This window comes from Saccopteryx bilineata, chromosome 10 (genome assembly GCF_036850765.1).
Source record: "Saccopteryx bilineata isolate mSacBil1 chromosome 10, mSacBil1_pri_phased_curated, whole genome shotgun sequence".
Classification (NCBI taxonomy): Eukaryota; Metazoa; Chordata; class Mammalia; order Chiroptera; family Emballonuridae; genus Saccopteryx; species Saccopteryx bilineata.
In genome coordinates, this window is record NC_089499.1 from 72,154,425 (window position 1) to 72,176,429 (window position 22,005).

Sequence of the window (22,005 nt, forward strand, 5' to 3'; positions counted from 1 at the left end):
TTGTATCTTCTATCTCCCAACTATTTCAACATAGTTCACAAAAAATTACCTGATTTAAGCTTTTTCTTTATGAAACTTAACAACCTGTAAGTATTCCTTTGATATTAGAAGCTAATTATATTAACATTTTATATATAAATTAATCTGAGATTGTGGAAGTTACTGGAGGTAAGAGAGCTACTTAGGGAGCAAGGACAAAACCCAAATCTTTAACACCTCCAGAACTGTTCTTCAAAAATGTGTATCATATTTACACACATTTAATGAACTTGAAGATTCAAGGTTTAATATCAGCCAATTCTTAATGATTAAACAGGTAAATCTATATTAAGGTCAATAGAAATAAGCTGAATAGTTCCAATCAAAGTAAAAAGCAAAAAAGATGCTTTAGCCTTTGCAGAGAAAACTCAATGTGGCAAATGAATAAAAAAGAAACAGAGACAGCAAACTCATGGCACTCTGAAGATTTCTGAAATGCAGTTGACTTACTTGCATTTTATTCCACAATTTTGAATGATTCCCAAAATTATTTCTAGAAAGCGGGATCCCAAATGAAGAATACCGAATATATCTTTCTACACCGCCATTTAAAATTGAAACCCTAGAACCGAACAGTATATACATGTATCTATTCTGCCATCTTCTGGTTACAAATGGAATCACTGCTGTTGATAAAACTACAGCAGTAATTTATCAATCCTAATGTACCCTCCTTAGAGTTTAAATTTTATCCACTGATACTGGCACATAAGTTCGTCATGCTTTTCTTCCTTATAAGACTCTTTGTGTAAGGTATTTTTCCCCACCGAGAAAGAAGGAAGGGGCCAGAGCCACAAAGTGTGGAATAACAAAAGGCTTTACTGAGTACAGAGTACATCCCGCCCGACGAGGTTCCCTGGCCCAGAGGAAAGATGGAGGACAAGGAAGTCACAAGGGGTGACCTGTGTGGGAGATATTTAAAGGGTCCCCAGGGTGGTCGAGCTAATATGACGTGGTGAAATCTCACTGGCTGGCAGATAGCCGCTTTTTCCCAAAGGACTCCTGGGAAGTTTCTTCTGGCACGCCTGGTTGTGGGCAGTCCTAGCCAAAGTTCACAGGTCTGGGTTCCCCACATGACCATCCCCCATCATCCACCGACCTTACACTTTCCATGTATACAAATCACAATAGGGATAAAAAAATTAATTTTGTAGGTATTAGCCTCTTGCCTGACAAGACTAATGTCTTGATAAGCTAAAAAGAAAGTTATATTCTCCACAAAAGTAATTGCATCGTCTATTAGTTCCTGTGCCTAAAAGTTGTCCACTTAATTTCACACATCCCAAGAGGTAAGCCTCAGATGGCTTTTTTTTACTTTTGTACCTTTCCTTAACAGAAATGAACTATGAATTTGACCCAAACAGCAAGGGAAGTAAAAGCAAAAATAAACAAATAGGACTACACCAAACTAAAAAGCTCCTGCAGAGCAAGAGAAACCATCAACAAAACAAAAAGGCAACCAACTGAACGGGAGAAGATATTTGCAAGTTACGCCTCTGATAAAATATACAAAGAACTCATACAACTCAACAACAACAAAAATTCAATTAAAAAATAGCAGAAGACCTGGACAAATACTTTTCCCAGGAAGACAAACAGACGGCCAACAGATACATGAAAAGAAAATGCAAATCAACCTCACTTGCGATAAAGAAAATGCAAATCAAAACCATAAGACACTACTTCACACTTGTTAAAATGGCTAGTCAGTAAGAGAAGAAGTAACAATTATTGGGAAGGATGTGGAGAAAAGGGAACCTTTCAACACTGCTGGTAAAAAACTGTTACAGCCTCTATGGAAAATGGTATGGAGGTTCCAAAGAACAAAACTACCATATGACCCAGCAATCCTTCTTCTAGGTACCTAACCAGAAAATTTTAAAACACTTATTCATAAATATTATATGTAGCCCTATGTTCATGACAAACTATTCACAATAACCAAGACATAAAAACAACCGAAGTGTCTTTCGACAAATGATTGGATAAAGATGTGGAACATATATACAATGGAATACTACTCAGACATAAAAAATGAAATATTACCTTTTTTTTTTTTTTTTTGCATTTTCTTTTGCATTTTTCTGAAGCTGTAAACAGGGAGAGACAGTCAGACAGACTCCCACATGCGCCCGACTGGAATCCACCTGGCACGCCCACCAGGGGCGACGCTCTGCCCACCAGGGGGCGATGCTCTGCCCATCCTGGGCGTTGCCATGTTGCAACCAGAGCCACTCTAGCACCTGAGGCAGAGGCCACAGAGCCATCCCCAGCGCCCAGGCCATTTTTGCTCCAATGGAGCCTTGGCTGCGGGAGGGGAAGAGAGAGACAGAGAGGAAGGTGCGGCGGAGGGGTGGAGAAGCAAATGGGCGCTTCTCCTGTGTGCCCTGGCCAGGAATCGAACCCGGGTCCTCTGCACGCTAGGCCGAGAAATATTACCATTTTTGACAACATAGTTAAGTGAAATAAGTCAGACAGAAAAGGACAAAAAACATATGATCTCACTCATATGTAGTATAAAAACAATGCAACAAATAAATAAATAAACCTCACAGACAATAGTATGGTGGTTATCAGAGGGGACGAGGTTAAAAGGAGCCAAATATATGGTAACAGAAGGAGACAAAACTTTGGGTGGTGAGCACACAATGCAATATACAGATGATGTATCATATAATTGTACACCTGAAACTTATAGAATGTTATTTCAACGTTAATTCAATAAATGTAATTAAATCAACACATTTTAAAATGAAGAAAAAAAAATCCCAACCCTCTGCACCTTCCTCCAGGGACCCAATAAAAGCTGACTCTCCTCTGTCTCTTCAAACTTGCCTGTGGTTCACCATGGTTTGCATGTCCCAAATTGCAATTCCTCTGCTATTCCCAAGTAAACTCATTTGCTGCTCAATAGCCTTTGTTGTTTAAGGTTGACAGTATATAATTACAAATCAAAGCAAATCTGTGACAGTAGCATTCAATTCCTTATGCTACCAAGCTTAATATTAAAGAGCAAAGGTTTGTCACTGGCAAATGCAGATGTGCACAAAAGTAGCAAACCTTAACATTAGTGGTTTGGTCCTTGGAGAGTAGTAGTCAGTTTTTCCATTTACAATGTAGTGGCAATAACTGACCAAATAAGCCACTCTTGTGGCTTGAAATGGTTTCTTCAACTTCTTCATCCCACATAAAAATCATATTCATTGTTTCTATAAAGCTGAACTTATTTGTGTTCCATGAACTGATACTCCTCACCAACGCAGAGCGTCCTTTGCCTCTCGTCCACTAACTAAATAAGACAGTCAGTGAAATGCACCTTCCTAGATCATGAATCAATACAATCTGAACAAATGCTGCATGCTACATTATGGGGAAAAAAAAGCAAGTCCATAAAACAAAACAATTTGAAATGTGTCAGAGGAGGTCATTAGGAAACTGGAAGGAGAGGGTAAACTGGTCCTTTATAAAAGCCTTCCTGAAAAATCTCTCAGCAAGCACACTCATGCTTATTCTTTAAATGAAATGGGCTGGCCCTGGCCAGTGGCTCAGGGGTAGAGTATCGGCCCAGTGTGTGGATGTCCCGGGTTTAATTCCTGTCAGGGCACACAAAAGAGGTGACCATTAGCTTCTCCACCCTTCCCCAGACCCCTTCTCTCTGTCTTCCCCTCTTGCAGCCATGGCTCTATTGGTTTGAGCACATTGGCCTGGGTGCCAAGGATGGTTCTGGGGAGCCTTGGCCTCAGGTGCTAAAAATAGCTTGGTTGCAAGCATTAGCCCCAGATGGGCAAAGCACTGGCCCCAGACAGTGGTTTCCAAGTGGATCCTGGTCAGGGCACATGTGGGAGTCTGTCTCTCTACCTCCCCTCCTCTCACTCGGAAAAGAAGGGAGGGAGGGAGGAAAGAAGTCAGGAAGGAAGTCAGGGAGGGAGAGAGGGAGGGAGGGAGGGAGGGAGGGAGGAAAAAAGAAAGAGAAAAAGAAAAAGAAAAGAAATGGGTCATCAATGCACATGGTCAGTCCAGGCCCTATCTTCTCTCTCCTTCCCCTTCCTGCATGTTCGCTCAGGCACAGGCTCAAGCACAGGCTCAGGCATAGGCACAGGCTCAGGCTCAGATGTAGGCGCAGGCTCAGGCTCAGGCACACACCCAGGCTCAGGCTCAGGCGCAGACCTAGGCTCAGGCACAGGCTCAGGCTCAGGCTTGGCTCAAGCTCAGGCTCAGGCAGCCAAGACAGTGGGCACACGAGGGGTGCTTACTGAAGTCAGCAGATTCCACTGGAGAATGTAGGCATGTGCACAGCAAGGACACAGCATTCTAACACAGGCGTCCGTGATGCCACTGGCACTGACAAAATGCTGTTGGAAGGGCTCTGCAAAGAACACTGCCATCTCTTTTGCCAATTCTACCTCTTTAACTTCTGAACTCACATCCTCCCTCTGCATCCCCGGTCTTGGTGGAGGCTCAGATCAGCCGTCTGTCTGGGGATTTCTGGAACAGTCTCCTCCTTCCACACCATGTCCACCTCCACACCACTGCCAGACGATGCCCCTAAAATGCCAACCCATGGCGTGCTTTTGTTCAGCCCTTCCAGGGCAACAGCCAGATCTTCACTGTAGCAGCTGAAGGCCTCTAGGTGTCCCCAACCATTCACTTCCCACCTCATTTCATAATGACCCAGCCACACCTGGGCTCCACTTGGAACATGCAAGTGTCTAACGAGGTCTTTCCATAAATCCAATACCCACCCTGCACCAACACAGCTATCAATCGCATTCTAAAATGCAGCTCAAGGATTAGCTGTTCTACCAGGCCCTTGCTGAGGCAACACCCCTCGGCCCACTTCAGTCCAATCAGTGTTGGGAAGACAGCTCTGTTAGGCTTGCTCGCTTGCACTTTGCATGATTAGTGCGTGAGCACATGGCAGCACCACGTGTGTATAGTTTTTGTAAGGCTACAAGTGCTTTCCCTTGGGTGGCTTGCAGATCGCTTGCCCACCACTGTCAGGGACCATTTTGCTGTTCATTCACCTGCTGCTGGGAGAAGTGGTTTTCCCTGCCTTTTTGCTCATCCTCTGTTGCGAGACAGACTCTAATAAACGGGAATGGCCCACCGCTCTCCAGCTCTGCAGTTCCTCTATCATCTGCCTGAATCCCACGTGAACCTGCCTGGCCTTGGCCACCCGCATTACACTTCTTTCTCTCAGGCTCTCACTGTACCTTGTCCTTACTCTTCTGAAACACCTGTCACACTCTGGTGTACTCACACGTTCACATGCCCATCTCCACTTCTGGACTGCAAGCCTGTTCACAGCAGTGTCTCCCTTGTTGTTTTTCCTCAATGACCAGAACACAGGAAGGACTTAGGTTTAAATCCACACCACCAGCTACGGGCAGCAGAGCGGCAGAAGATACTACAGAGCTGAACAAAGCAGCCAACATAAAAGGAATCGAAGAGTCTGAGTGAAGAAAGCAGAAAGTAAAGACGGTAGAGATGGCAATGCAAAGCAGTTATTTTTCATCTTTCTGAGATAAATTTGGGTATTATTCTTTGTTCGGGGTTTCTAATAAGAAATTAAAAGTCTGCCTGCCTTATGTACTGTAATGCTGGTGGCTGAGGCCAGGCAGGTTCACACTGGATTCGGGTAAACCATAGGGAAACTGTGGAGCTGGAAAGCGTTGGCCCATTACCTATTTATTGGAGGTTCACAGAGACAGGAGAGCAAATAAGCAAAGGAAAGTGCTTTTTGCAGTGGAGGACAAGAGATCAGGAAAACTGCCCCTCACCCTTGCCACTGAGCAAATCAGGGAACTGTATCTCCCAGATCAGGGAGAGCGATCTGGGAGAATCGTCCCCGAGGAAAAGCACCCACAGCTTTCCATAGAGGCACACACAGGGCTTTCTGCCATGTGCTCACGCACTAACCATGCAAAATGCTTGCTTGCAGCCAGGAAACCAGTGAGCAAGCCTAACACAGCTGTTTTCCTCACATGTACTTAATGTCCCTAAGTGAGAAAAGGTTCCCGGGCACACTGAAAACTGAACAGTGGTACAAGCGAAGGCCCCTCAGCACAAGCATATCCTTACATGCATCAGAAAACCGCCCACTGGAATGCAGTTAGTACAGGGGTCCCCAAACTGCGACCCCCTGAGGCCACTTATCCAGCCCCCGCTGCACTTTCAGAAGGGGCACTTCTTTCATTGGTGGTCAGTGATAGGAGCACTGTATGTGGCAGCGCCGCAAAGCAAGGTGTTGCTCACGTACAGTACTACTTCCGGTGACGGGGCATGCACGTGTCACGGCTCTAGAAGTGCGTCATATCACTTGTTACAGCTAGCAGTGACAAATATGGAACCGGACATTGACCATCTCATTAGCCAAAAGCAGGCCCATAGTTCCCATTGAAATACTGATCAGTTTGTTGATTTAAATTTACTTGTTCTTTATTTTAAATATTGTATTTGTTCCCGTTTTGTTTTTTTACTTTAAAATAAGATATGTGCAGTGTGCATAGGGATTTGTTCATAGTTTTTTTTTATAGTCCGGCCCTCCAACGGTCTGAGGGACTGGCCCCCTGTGTAAAAAGATTGAGGACCCCTGAGTTAGTATCTGACAGTTTGCTTTCAGCTTCTAATTGTACAACAAGTTTCCCAGCAGTATCTGTACACTTCTGCTTCCACCATCTCTAAGCACTAGCAGTTTCCACCTACGCGTTCCCATGAGCTTTCCTCCTGATGGAATAACCACACGACACCTCAAGGCAATGGTGTACCTTCTCCCTAATCTCCCAGACTCAGCTGTACAACCAACCCAGAGTCAGGCCAAGCATCCCCACAGCTGCAGGTGGAAGTCAACCTATGTGGATGTATTCAAAATCTAACATGATTATTTCAAAAGATATACCACATTTCAAAAGTTATCAATCCTTCTATTATCTTGTTCAGTTCTTAGAAAAAGACAGTAAAAATCATGAAAAATACTATTAAAACATTTTAAAATAAGATATAAACAGCATAATGAAAAATAGCTAGACTCCCCAGTAGGGAAACTGCTGTGATAAGGGAAACTGTGTGCTGTGGCCACAAACACTCCTGACAGACAGCATCGCGCAGCCAGTAATCCGGCAGCCAATTCTATGGGGAAACAGAATAAAACAATTTGCTGGCACCCAGCCAGCCCCCGAATTGACTACAGGACAAAGGAGGTCCAGTGACCTTGCTCGCTGCTAGAGCCACTGAACTGAAGCACCAACTGCCTTCAGCCCTGAGGCTCCCCAACGGCATGGCCTTGAAGAAAACGAGGAGCCGGACGCACAAGTGCTGTCTTCAAACCCACCTCCACTGAGTGTGCTCCACCCTCCAGGACTCGCCAGTTTATTAAATGAGGGTGCTGGGGAGGTCTAAAGCAGTGGTCCCCAACCCCCCGGCTGCGGACTGGTACCAGTCCATGGGCCATTTGGTACCAGTCCACAGAGAAAGAATAAATAACTTACATTTAAGTCTGAACGATGTTTTATTTTTTTTTCCTTTTTTTTTATTTTTTTATTTTTTATTTTTTGCATTTTTCTGAAGCTGGAAACAGGGAGAGACAGTCAGACAGACTCCTGCATGCACCTGACCGGGATCCACCTGGCACGCCCACCCTGGGGCGACGCTCTGCCCACCAGGGGGCGATGCTCTGCCCATCCTGGGCGTTGCCATGTTGCGACCAGAGCCACTCTAGCACCTGAGGCAGAGGCCACAGAGCTATCCCCAGTGCCCGGGTCATCTTTGCTCCAATGGAGCCTTGGCTGCGGGAGGGGAAGGGAGAGACAGAGAGGAAGGCGCGGTGGAGGGGTGGAGAAGCAAATGGGCGCTTCTCCTGTGTGCCCTGGCCGGGAATCGAACCCGGGTCCTCCGCACGCTAGGCCGACGCTCTACCGCTGAGCCAACCGGCCAGGGCCCTTTTTGTATTTTTTTTGAAGCTGGAAACGGGGTGTCAGTCAGACAGACTCCCGCACGCGCCCAACCAGGATCCACCCGGTACGCCCACCAGGGCGCGATGCTCTGCCCATCCGGGCGTCGCTCTGCTGCAACCAGAGCCATTCTAGCGCCTGAGGCAGAGGCCACAGAGCCATCCTCAGCGCCCAAGGCCAATTTTGCTCCAATGGAGCCTTGGCTGCAGGAGGGGAAGAGAGAGACAGAGAGGAAGGAGAGGGGGAGGGGTGGAGAAGCAGATGGGCGCTTCTCCTGTGTGCCCTGGCCAGGAATCGAACCCGGGACTCCCGCATGCCTATCCGACACTCTACCACTGAGCCAACCGGCTAGGGCCTGTTTTATTTTTTAAAAATGACCAGATTCCCTCTGTTACATCCGTCTAAGACTCACTCTTGATGCTTATCTCATAAGTTTGACAATTATATTTAAAAATACCACAGTTTTTACGCCGGTTGCATAATTTTATTTTGTGCATTTATCCGTCCCACCCTAAAGGCTAGTCCGTGAAAATATTTTCTGACATTAAACCAGTCCGTGGCCCAAAAAAGGTTGGGGACCACTGGTCTAAAGCACGTAACTCTGAGAAGACAAAAGAATCACACTTCTGTTCAGCATATGGCAGTCCTCATGTCCTGCACCAATAAAATATTTTTATGTACTGGACTGCCAAGCCAATTCCATGATAATATTTCCTACAGGACTATAAATTAAATTGTTTGTATTCCTAAATCAGAGCATCAGAACCATCTAGGAATCCTGTTTAAATTAAGGACCCCTGGTGCTATCTCCAAAAATCTTTATTTGTAACTTGCTACCCAGACAACTGATTCCAAAGTAGGTGCTCCTTGCCTGACCAGGCAGTAGTGCAGTGAATAGAACATCGGCCTAGGACATTGAGAACCCAGGTTTGAAACCCTGAGGTCACTGGCTTTAGTCAGGGCTCACCAGCTTGAGCACAGAGTCTGATGGCTTGAGCGTGGGATCATAGACATGACCCCATGGTCGCTGGCTTGAGCCCAAGGTCAGTGTCTTAAGCAAGGGATTATTGGCTCAGCTGGAGCCCCTGGTCAAGGCACATATGAGAAAGCAATCAATGAACAACTAAACTGCTGCAACTCCAAGTTGATGCTTCCCATCCCTCTCCCTTTGTGTTTGTTCCTGTCTGTCCCTCTCCCTCTCTCACTAAAAAAAAGAAAGAAAAAAGAGTAGGTGCTCCTTGGGCCACACTTGCAGAAAAGCACTTATAAAACATGGTATGAGCCTGACCAGGTGGTGGCGCAGTGGATAGAGCGTCGGACTGGGATGCGGAAGGACCCAGGTTCAAGACCCCGAGGTGGCCAGCTTGAGCGCGGGCTCATATGGCTTGAGCAAAGAGCTCACCAGCTTGGACCCAAGGTCGCTGGCTCCAGCAGGGGGTTACTCGGTCTGCTGAAGGCCCGCGGTCAAGGCACATGTGAGAAAGCAATCAATGAACAACTAAGAAGTCGCAAGGGGCAACGAGAAACTGATGATTGATGCTTCTCATCTCTCTCCGTTCCTGTCTGTCTGTCCCTGTCTATCTCTGCCTCTGTAAAAATAAATAAATAAAATTAAAAAAATTAAAAAAAAAAAAAAAAAAAAAAACATGGTATGAACACACTTTCCTGCTTTCTCATACCCAGATGAGAATGGGACCAGAAAGAGCGGTCTACCAGCGTCCATGGTGGTGAGGGCATGTCACCTGTGTGCACAGTAAATCCACAGGGCTGCTTCTGGCTGCAAAGGAATCTCAATGATCCTTCATTTCTCAAAACTACAGGAACTAAGGCCAAGAGTTGGTTAAGACCTGGGGAAAGTCAAATCTTAAAGCCTTAAAAAAAATCACTACCACTGTAATGTTATAGCATCTGTTATGTTAAAGGAAACCTGCCCTGACCATTTAGAAATCTGGTACAGCAAACTTCCTAATAAACATAGCACAAATGGGGGACTCTTCTTACTGTTGTGACATATTAGATCTTATTTGATCCATTTGCTGTATTCCAAATTATAAGTATCAGGCAGAAGGTGTGCTTATAGTTTTATTGATTTGTCATTAAGTTGTAATCAAGCATCTGCTCCAGGGAATAGTTATTGTGGTAGCGTTCTTCTGTTTCTAAGTTTCTTTCATAGGCTTAGTTGCTTAAAAAAAAAAAAAAAAAAAAGGAATTGTGGACCCGTTCCTAAGGTATTGTTTCTAAGAAATCTGTAACATGATCTTACATCAAAGTAAATGTTATATATTGCAACAAATTATCTATTTATTTTCTTTAGGTCTTTAAGCCTCTCTGACCACTGAGAGCTGTGTATGTTTTAGTTTTCTATTCCATCTTATTCTACCTATGAAAATTTGTTTCTCCTAAACTCAACCATTTCTATCTCTTGTTTTTAGCACTTGTATGATGCCGAAATCAAAAGTTTACGCTCCATGAAACTGAAATAAGTTACTGAAAGAGGAAAGTAGTATATATACTTCTTGAGTGTTTCCTGAGAAAACTGATATTGAATGGCTTCAGGAAGTTGTTAAAGAAAATTCAAAGATAACTTGGGGCATCAGAACCATCATTTGCACATTTCCTACATTTGACAATCTTTTCAGCATACTAAACTGTAACTGAATTAAAATCAATTTAAAAGTCAATATCAGAGACAAGATGGTGCTGGAGTAGGCGGACGTACCAACAACTACCTCCCAGAACCAAAGTGGATTACAAACTAATTTTATGAACTATCATCTGGAAAAACCAACTTTGGACTAAACTAAGAGGACTCTTCAACCAAGGAACACTGAAGAAGCCACACCGAGACTGCTTAGTGTATCCCAAGGTTCTCTTTACCATGCCACAGTCGCAGAGCTCCAGGGAAAAGCAACCTGGTCTCATCTCTCCAGGCAGAGAATAGAAGCTCCATATCCACGCATGCTGCAAATGGCTTTTCCAGTCTACCTGAATCATTACCAGCTAGAAGCAGCGGTCACTGGGACGTGGCCATGAGCTGCAAAGTATAGAATGGTGACAACAATTCCAGTGCCATGAGGACTTTTCCTGGATGTGGACTTTTCTGGACTCCTGCTCCCTGTGACAGTTCCTAACAGACTGAACTGTGGTTGGGTTGCATTTTTCAGGGATTTGGCATGGTGATGGGCCCAACTTGGACTTGGTAAACATGTTAAGGACACTACTCTCTTATGGATTCTTGATGTATTGGCCAAGAATTTGCTTAAAGGCTTTTAATCACTGTAAAAAAAAAATAGAAAACTGGATAAAGAAGATGGGGCACATATACACCATGGTATACTATTCAGCTAGAAGAAATGATGACATCGGATCACTTACAGCAGAATGGTGGAATCTTGATAACAGTATGCGGAGTGAAATAAGTGAATCAGAAAAAAACAAGAACTGCAGGATTCCATACATTGGTGGGACATAAAAACGAGACTAAGAGACATGGACAGGCGTGGAGTGGTTACGGGGGGTGGGGGGAGGGGAGGAGGGAGAGGGGGAGGGGGAGGGGGAGGGGTACAAAGAAAACTGGATAGAGCAGTGTTTCCCAACCTTTTTTGTGCCATGCCCTACCTTAACCTTTCTAAAATTTTTATGTCCCCCCCATGTAACATACATAATTTTTAACATTAAAAAATTGATTTGTTCACTTAATAAACATAAATGATAGGTTCTAGGAAGAAATCACTATGAAATTGTTAACAAAACACAGTAAGTAAAATTTCAAAACATATAATGAAAAACAGAAATTTAAATTCCAAATAATTTTAATACAGATTTTTCTATATTAATTTATTATTTTAATTTAGTGTGATCCTTGTGCTTGATGCTTGCTGCACAGAGATTTTATATTAGGTTCCAATTTGGTTAGCTTTAGTCTCAAGTCTCCACGTTGTGTTATATCCAGCCGATTTCTTTTTTTTACCAGTAAATCATTTACAGCACTAAATCCACATTCAGCTAAAAATGAAGATGGAAACGGTAGCAATAGTTTTCTTGCACATTTGGTTGAATTTGGGTATTTGATTTCTGTTTCCTCACAAAGCCATGCCATCGCTCCTTTGATATTAAATAAAGCTTTAACTGACTCATCATTTTGCAATTCTACGAGTTCTTCTTGATACTGCATACTTGATATATCAGACAAATCCACTAACATTGGCTGCATCACCCAGGTTGGGAAATCAATTTGTTTTATATCAGAAAATCTTTCTTTTAAATCAGCCGATAGAATATTCAAATGATTGACAATAACAAGTAAAGCGGTATCAGTTACTTCACATTTTTGGAGCCAATGAAACTGTTTCAAGTTTTTGTTGTTAATATGTTTCTGACATAACTCAATATTGGTAATGAAACCAAATATCTTTGCTTTTGCATCGACAAGAGTTTTATTTGTTCCTTGAAGTTGCTTATTTAATATATTTAGTTTTTCAAAGATATCGGCTAAATAACTCACAAATGCTTTACCATCTATTGTTAACAGATACTTCATTTCAGGTTTGTTGCTTAAAAAATCACTAAGAGTATCAAACAGTTCCATAAATCTTTTCAAACAGTTTCCTTTAGATAGCCATCTTACTTCAGTATGAAGTAAAAGTCTCACATGGTCTTCATTTTGTTCTTCACAAAATAGCTTGAAAAGACGCTCACATTTGGCACTAGCTTTAATAGCATTAACACACTTTATTACTGTATGTAATACTTCACTCAGAATAGGCGAGATGTTTTTAGCTACCAAGTTTTCCCTATGAATAACACAATGCACAAGATTCATTTCTGGATTCGCATCTTTCATCAATTTTAAGCAGCCATTTTTCTTGCCCATCATATTGGGAGCACCATCTGCAGCACAAGATATTATATTTTTCATTGGTATATCATTGACATCTAAGTAGTTTTTTAGCTTATTATATATATCTTTGGAGGTAGTGGTGCTTTCTAATCTTTTACAGAACAACATTTCTTCAGCAAAATGTCCTTTATCAATATATCTTATGTAAGTTATCAATACTGCCTCACTGTCTCTCAAAGTTGATTCATCCATTTGCAAGAATTTTCTTGTTTTCAGCTTTTCAGTAAGTTGTTTTTCAATATCCTCACTCATTTCATCTATTCTTCTGCTAACAGGATTGTCACTGAGTGGCATAGCTTTTACATCTTTGTCATCTTTTTCAAGAACCGTTTTAAAAAATGCTGATATTGACAGTTTTATTAAATTCTGTCCTATAGTGTGATTTTCTCCAGTTTTAGCGATGAATAAAGAAATTTGATAACTAGCCTCAAGAACACGATTATTAGTTGAAGTATGAGCAGTAAATAGAGACTTTAATGTTGTTCTTTTTTCAAAATTTTTCTTTAAAGTTTTAAAGTAACTCAAATCTGAATTAATATGAGCACTATGGCCCTGGCTGGATGGCTCAGTGGTAAAGTGTCGGCCTGGCGTGCAGAAGTCTCGGGTTCAATTCCCGGCCAGGGCACACAGGAGAAGTGCCCATCTGCTTCTCCACCCCTCCCCCTCTCCTTCCTCTCTGTCTCTCTCTTCCCCTCCCGCAGCCGAGGCTCCACTGGAGCAAAGATGGCCAGGGCACTGAGGATGGCTCCTTGGCCTCTGCCCCAGGTGCTGGAGTGGCTCTGGTCGCAACAGAGCGATGCCCCGGAGGGGCAGAGCGTCTCCCCCTGGTGGGTGTGCCCGGTGGATCCCGGTCGGGCGCATGCAGGAGTCTGTCGGACTGTCTCTCCCCATTTCCAGCTTCAGAAAAATACAAAAAAATATATATATATGAGCACTATGTTTCGCCTTCAAATGCGCCTCAAGACGACCTCGTTTCATTGATTCGTTGATCAAGCATTGCTGGCATACAAGACAAAAAGGAATCCGCTCATCGTGACCAGCGGGTATGAACTCAAATTTTAAATATTCCTCCGAATATTGACGAGTTTTTTTCTTGCTTGCACCACTCATTTTACTATGGGCTATAATAAAACTAAGATCAATTAAAAACTAATATTAAAATATGTGTTAAAATATATTCAATGTGACATAGAGTAAACGTATACTAAAAATTCATATTTATTTAAATGTATATAACACATTTACTACACTACCACTGCAAATCAAAAGGTATCTATATTTTTTCCACTTGACAAAATTTTCTGGAAAGTTATGCTTCTAAAATTAAAATTGTCGTGCATGCACTATTATAGCCCCAATAATATTTATAAAATATTAGTGCTTTCTAGCCCTGATGCACGAAGTACTTAATAAAGAGTTTAATATTGACAAAAATAAAATCAAATACTTACCAATTATATCTATACAATATATATGTATATTTATTAAATCAACGAGCTTTTACAACAGTTTTGACTGACATTTCAAATTAACACCAACTGAATGATGTGAAACACTACAGAAGTTGCGATGGGCCAATTAGGTGAGAATAACTGCGTTGTTTAGCGAGTTTTTAAAATGTCCGGGGTTCCCCGCGGCAGACGGCACGCTCCGCGGTGAACCCAGGACGAAGTTTACTTGACGACGCCAATCACCCAGCTGATATTTTGGTCTCGTCAAACGAAATTATACTTAATAATTATTTACCGCAATTATTTAAGAATTGCATTTTTTGTTAAATTTGGCACTGATATCTAGCATTGCATTTAAATGGCCCGGGGCGAAAGAGTTAAAGTCGTGTCGAGTTCATTTTCAAATTGCCCCCCTTAACTATCGAATTGCCTCCCTGTGGGGCGTGGACCCCACATTGGGAAACACCGGGATAGAGGGTGACGGAGGACAATCTCTCTTTGGGTGATGGGTATGCAACAGAACTAAATGACAAGATAACCTGGAAATGTTTTCTTTGAATATATGTACCCTGATTTATTGATGTCACCCCATTAAAATAATAATTTATTTATAAAAAAGAAAAAAAAAGCAAATCTCCCTTCTCCTGTCATATTGCAGAATACTGAATATGAATAAAAGATAAAAATAAAAACTGAAAAAATTTTTAAAAACATTTTTAAAAATTACAAAATAAAAGTCAATATCAAAAGCCCTGGCTGAATAGCTCTGCTGGTTAGAGCATCATTCCAAAGCACAGAGGTTACCAGTTCCATTCCCTGGTCAGAGTACATACAGGGACAGATTGATGTTCTTGTCTCTCTCTCACTCGCTAAAATCAATAAATAAGTTTTAAAAAATGTTTTTAAGTTAGTATCAAGAAGCCCTATCTGGGTAGCTCAGTTGGTTAGATTATTGTCCCAAAACGACAAGGTTGCGGGTTCAACTCCCAGTCAGGGCACATACAATAATCAACCAATGAATGTATAAATAAGTTGAATAACAAATTAATCTCTCTTTCTCTCTCTCGCTGTCTCTCTCCCTTCCTCTCTAAAATTAATAAATAAAAAATTAAAAAGAAGATACTTCAAAAACTGTTAAAAAAAAAGTCAACATCAAGAGATGTTTACCCACTGTTGATAAATTCTCCTAAGGCCTGACCAGGCGGTGGCACAGTGGATAGAGCGTCGGACTGGGATGCGGAAGGACCCAGGTTCAAGACCACGGGGTTGCCAGCTTGAGCGTGGCTCATCTGGTTTGAGCAAAAAGCGCACTAACATGGACCCAAGGTCACTGGCTCAAGCTAGGGTTACTCAGTCTGCTGAAGGCTCGCGGTCATGGCACATATGAGAAAGCAATCAATGAACAACTATGGTGTCGCAACGAAAAACTGATGATTGATGCTTCTCATCTCTCTCCGTTCCTGTCTGTCTGTCCCTATCTATCCCTCTATCTGAGTCTCTCTCTGTCCCTATAAAAAAAAAATCTCCTAAGTTTCTCAAGGCATCACAGAAACTATAAAAAGGTATCTGACATCAGGTTTTCCCACCTAAGAGTCTATGGAAATCCTAAGAGACCCAATAAAGACAAGCATGTCCTAGAATTGTATATTTCTTCTCGTTTCCTAACTAAACTCTACCTATAGCACCTGTGCCCAATGGATCACACACAGAATATTGGAAGGGCTTCCATATTTTAAAATATCAGTTACAAATATTAATATACTAAAATACACAGAATTTTCTAAAAATAAAAAGATGTATCATTAACATCAGTAACCTAATTGCTCTCATTTGCCCTACCTCATTATATCAGTTTAAATTCTTTGGGGGGGGGGGGATTAAATTTTTTTTTTCTTCTTTTTCTTTTTTTAGAGAGACATATTGACTCATTCTGTTTTTCCATGACATCACTGGTTGATTCTTACATGTGTACTGACTGAGGATCAAACCCACAACTTCAGAATGTTGGGACAACACTCTAACCAACTGAGGTACCCAGCCACGACCTTTTTCTGTAATTCTAAGAGACAGTTTATAGAGTGAAGAAAGCCTGTCCTTCAACTTGGCAAGCTAGCTTTCAGGCAACATGACCCTATGTAAAATAAAATAACTGCCTGTGAGCCCTGGGCGTCTGTGCAGTAGCTGTACCAAAAAGGATGTGACCCGGAAGCGGGAGCGCATGCGCTGTTGCTCCCAGTTATATAACCTACTGCCTTATCTATAGTGTACTTCAGCAGGAGATGCATGCACGAATCCTCCTGCACGGAATATAAACTGGCCTTGAACAATTAAGTGTGCCGCGGCTTCTGTAACCTCCCCCCCCATGTTGGCTCCGTGTGAGTTCTCTGGACCCCAACACTGCCCAAGTTCTTTTTGCTGCTTGCTCTCAGCAACTTATTAGAAAATGTAAACCAAACAGTAAATTTATGAGAATGTATTTAACCGTAATCAAGGCAATATACAATACTAAAACAGGCAAAAGCTGTCACAATTTTCGCAGCCTGAGAGACACTGAACCACTTATCCAAGACTTGCTATTCTTTAGCACCTACACTCAAAAGTAACTAGATGTGGCCCTGGCCGGTTGGCTCAGCGGTAGAGCGTCGGCCTGGCGTGCGGGGGACCCGGGTTCGATTCCCGGCCAGGGCACATAGGAGAAGCGCCCATTTGCTTCTCCACTCCCCCCCTCCTTCCTCTCTGTCTCTCTCTTCCCCTCCCGCAGCCGAGGCTCCATTGGAGCAAAGATGGCCCGGGCGCTGGGGATGGCTCCTTGGCCTCTGCCCCAGGTGCTAGAGTGGCTCTGGTCTCGGCAGAGCGACACCCCAGAGGGGCAGAGCATCACCCCCTGGTGGGCAGAGCTTCGCCCCTAGTGGGCGTGCCGGGTGGATCCCGGTCGGGCGCATGCGGGAGTCTGTCTGACTGTCTCTCCCCGTTTCCAGCTTCAGAAAAATACCAAAAAAAAAAAAAAAAGTAACTGGATGTGATGAGATTCTAATTTCAGAACAGTATCACAAAGAAATAATCTAAACCAAGAATAACAGCTTAAAAGAGTTTTTAAATTAAGAATTGCTTTCAATTTGCAGTTTAAACTAATTCTGCATAGAATTCAAGCACTGGAGTTCCTATTTTGAGTAAGAATATGAAGAATTAAAAATCCCCAAAAACTTTATGCAAATGTCCATGTACCCACTGTACTAGAGAGACAGCTATGGGTTTCCTTAGATTCCTAAAGGGGTCTCTAGCTCATAAAAGGAACTACAGTGGTTCCCTGAGATACGAATTTAATTCATTCTGTAACCGAGCTCGTAAGTCAGTCAACTCGTATATCAAACTGCCGATACTGGACCTGTGCGCCAACTCACCAACAAGCGGCAGCTTCCCGAATCACAACTCGTATCTCGGAATTTCGTTCAGATCTCGAACAAAAATATAGACCGAGTCACAGCTCGTATCTTAAAAATAATAATAATAATAATAATAATAATAATCGTATGTTGGTCTGTTCATATCTCAAGGTACCACAGTACTACTTTATGTTCTTTGCTATTAAAAAATTAATATATTGTTAGTCCATCACTTTTATAACTGCAGTTAATTATGAAGGCAATTATTTTTAATCCAGGGTTCACTGGGTTCTGCAAAATAATTTGTAAACCACTTTACAACACTTCAGTGATTTTAATGTTGCTCAGGCTAATTTCTTTCAACATTTTCTTTAAGGATTCATAGAACAGATTTTTTAGATCAAGAAATTAATTTTTGACTATTAACAAAAAAACAAGGAATAACAAGTGTTTCAAGGGTGCATACTCTGGGATTCCGTTTATATGAATGTCTGGACAGACAGTCCAGACACAGCAAGAGCAGAGGGGCAGCTGCCGTGGCTGGGAAGGTCGGGGGGAGGGGACTGCTGATGGGGACAGCGCTTCCTTCAGGGGCAATGAGGATGTTCTAAAACTGCCTGTGATGGCGGCTGCAAAACTCTGCAAATGTACTAAAAACCATTGAACTGCAAACTTTAAATGGGTAAACTATATGGTGTGTGTACTGTACCTCAATAAAGCTAGGTTTTTTTAATTGTCTTCTTAAAGTTGGTATTTACTTTACTTTTCTGTCAAGATCTCTCTCTTTTCATCATTCCCATTTTCTATATTCTTTTTTTTTTTTTTTTTTTACAGGGAGAGATTCAGAGAGAGGGATAGATAGGGACAGACAGGAACTGAGAGAGATGAGAAGCATCAATCATTAGTTTTTCGTTGCGAGACCTTAATTGTTCATCGATTGCTTTCTCATATGTGCCTTGACCGCAGGCCTTCAGCAACCCCTTGCTTGAGCCAGTGACCTTGGGTCCAAGCTGGTGAGCTTTTGCTCAAAGCAGATGAGCCTGAGCTCAAGCTGGCGACCTCGGGGTCTCGAACCTGGATGCTCTATCCATTGCACCACCACCTGGTCAGGCCCATTTTCTATATTCTTAAGTGAAGAAAATACGATTATAAAAGTTTGTAAGATTTTCATCCAAATGTTCTAAAGAAAAATAGCACATAGAAAACAAAACCACAATTTATATTACTTTTTATGTAAATATTATACAACTGTTCTGCTTTCCAAATCCCCTACTTTCCAAAATGGAAAAAAGAAAAAAAAAAGGTTACTTGATAAAATAAAAGGTTCACAAACAAAGACCCCTCTCTTCACTCTGCTGTCCACTCCTGTCAGTAGCAAGGCTGAGGAGGCTCAGCAGGACCGCAGAGTCATCAGACTGCGTGACCTGAACATGAACGGACATTTCTGAATGGAGGCGCACACTAGAAACATTCTAACATTGTTCCTCAGTCTCGGTAGGAAGGGCTGAGAGACCGTTGTGCGTAAGGGGAGTGAGAAAATGTTTATTTGTGCCCTTCTCTTCTGTTAGTTTTGGGTAAAATAACCTTGTATTACAAATATTTTATCACATATATATTATGATTCCTTTGTTGGCTCATGAATTAGGAGAGAGGGTTAATTTTTAAATACATGGGAGGGATGGACAGGTTATCTTTTTGTCACTGTTTTCCGATTTTACTTCATTATAATTAGAAACTAAATGATCTGTATGACATTGTGTACACCATTTGTTTTAAGTTGTTTTGTGGACTATGGGGTTATACATTTTCATTAATGTCACAAGTGCACTTCATAAAAATGAATAAGCTTAAACTGTTAGGTACAGAGCTCTATGCAGAGCCTGCTGTTACGTTGCTCAAATCCTCTACGGTCATAACAAGTTTATGCCTATCCGGTCCTAAAGATTTTTACATATAAATGGTGAATATCTCCAATGAAGATTATATTTTTATTCATTTCTCCACATAATTCTGGAAATTTTTGTTTTATATTTTGAGACTAGGTTATTTAGTCCAGTTTAGGTTCACTGTATCTCTCAGGGGAACTGTTTCTTATATCAGGTACAGTGTATCATCATACAATGTCTCTTTGGTTTCTGTATGATATTAGTATTATCCCATCAGTTCTTCCAGTTAGCATTTCTGTATCAGGTAGGGTTGATCAGAGAAGTAGAACTACTACGAATGACAAGAGTAAGAGATGATCATAGAAATGTGAACAATAATTGAGGGAGCTAGTCAAGCAATTTATAGAGAACTGTAACTTCCGCAACTGGTGTGGGAAAGAAGTCGAGGCAGGGATTGGGAAGGAAAGATGGATGCGATATAGGGAAGCCAGGGAACACTGGCACTCACGTCACCTCTCAGCAATCTCAATGACGTGGTGACCTACAGGAGACGCTGGGAACCTCCCCAAAGTGCCCAACATCTGGACTCAGGCACACAGACATGGGCAGAGAAGAGCCCGTGGGCACAGGGGGAGCTGCCAGTCACCGGGTCAGGGATGAAGTATCGGATCTGCAAGCATGCCTGACCCCACACCAACCCTCTGACCATGAATACATCATCTGCGTCACTGCCATTTACACGTCTTGTATAAATGTCCCCTGTGGCCAGCATGACCTGGAACCGCACTGGAAAGAGTTCTAAGCAGAAGGGTTTCAGCTCAGTTGTGCTGACATAATGCAAAGCCACCACAATTTGCATGGATAGTTTCTTCTGTCTCTTTAATTTTATTCTTTCTGTATAATTATGTCTTAGGTCTATCTCCCATATATATGTAGCAAATAGCTGTATTTTTCTTTCATCCTATCTAGACTCTGTCTTTTAATTATCATGTTTAATCCATTTGCATTTACTGCATTTTATAACTCTCATAACTTAAAAGACTGTCTTTTTTATCTCATTATAGAATGAAATAAAGTAACATCTATACTGAAAATATACACAGGATTTGTATTTCTGAAATATTTATATACGTAACCATGTTACTTACCACTTCTCCAGCAGAGGCGGCCAACATATGCTTCAAGGGCATCAGATAGGAGGAATCGGTGTGCAAAAACCACTTCACATATTCATAGGTGATAAAAAAGGCAGCAGCTAAAAGTTAAAACAAGCCAGTCTTTCACAAAGTTAAGAAATATGTTTGTCAAAAAATTACGACTCTAGTTAATAAATTATGACATAACATATAAAGATAATAAACATATACTTCCCACCGCCCTCACTCCTGCAAAATTTACCAAGCCCATATGATATGCCCAACCCTAGACTTAGAGAAATGCAGAATACATGATACTTGCCCCAGAAGAGCCTAACAGCTATCCTAACATTTATCATTTTCTACTAACAAATCACTTAACATTTTTAAGTAAGCTTTTTAGAAAGGGATATGAATTTCCTTACATACTCATAAAATAATCAGTATAAACAGGCTAAAGTTGCAAACATATACCTTAACTAAGTAAAATATTTAATGATATTTTATTGCTTTTTATTAAAAATAACCATGGATACTTTCTACTACTACATCAGCCCATCATTGCATCAAGGAAACAATCAATAATTTAAACTGAAAATCAAAATCTCAAAAAGTTATTACTTTCACCATGAATTAATCTTAACTGCACAAGGAGGCTGGAAGGCCTGGTATGTGCTGTTAATCAAAAGATGTTTAGGACGTCCATAATGATAAGGCATAAAAGATATATGAAAACCATTTGAACATGTCACATTAGAGTCTGAAACACATGGGAAAAGAGTTTGATGGTGCAATCAGTTCTCCACAGTTAGTCAGCAAGCTCTGTTGTTATAAACACTCTGCAGGCTGCTCACAAGCAGACATCAGCGAGGAAGCACACTGTCTTCAGAAGAGTGGTGACTGATGTAAGCAGCTTTATGTAACTAAAACAGGTCCCCCTTCCCATTTGTGCTTCTTAAGAAGGCATTTCTTACTTTTTAGCCCATTCACCAAATATACAGCTGTAATAAGTTCCAGCTGCTACACAATCCACCCGCCCATACCTACTGGCTGGGAGGTAGAAGAAAGACTACTAAGTTTCTAGGTTTTCATGGTTAACCACCCCAAGATGGTCAGACTTTATTGCTACCCCTTCTTTTTCTTTTTGGTGCATGCACATAAAAGAAAGAGAGAGAGAGAGAGAGAGAGAGAGAGAGAGAGATATACTGATGGGAATGGAGAAATGAGAAGCATCAACTCATAATTGTGGCACCTTACTTGT

General features: G+C 41.8%; 1 protein-coding gene across 3 annotated transcripts in view; it reads right to left on the reverse strand.

Moving 5' to 3' along the window:
* The window catches only part of SLC25A26 (solute carrier family 25 member 26), a 223,078-nt gene that overhangs the window by 184,170 nt on the left and 16,903 nt on the right, over positions 1-22,005 (reverse strand). For all 3 annotated transcript variants that reach the window (XM_066245901.1, XM_066245900.1, XM_066245898.1), the window contains one exon: positions 20,757-20,863. In XM_066245901.1, coding sequence (XP_066101998.1) covers positions 20,757-20,798 — 42 coding nt within the window. In that variant the 5' untranslated portion in view covers positions 20,799-20,863. The remainder of the gene's footprint in view (positions 1-20,756; positions 20,864-22,005) is intronic.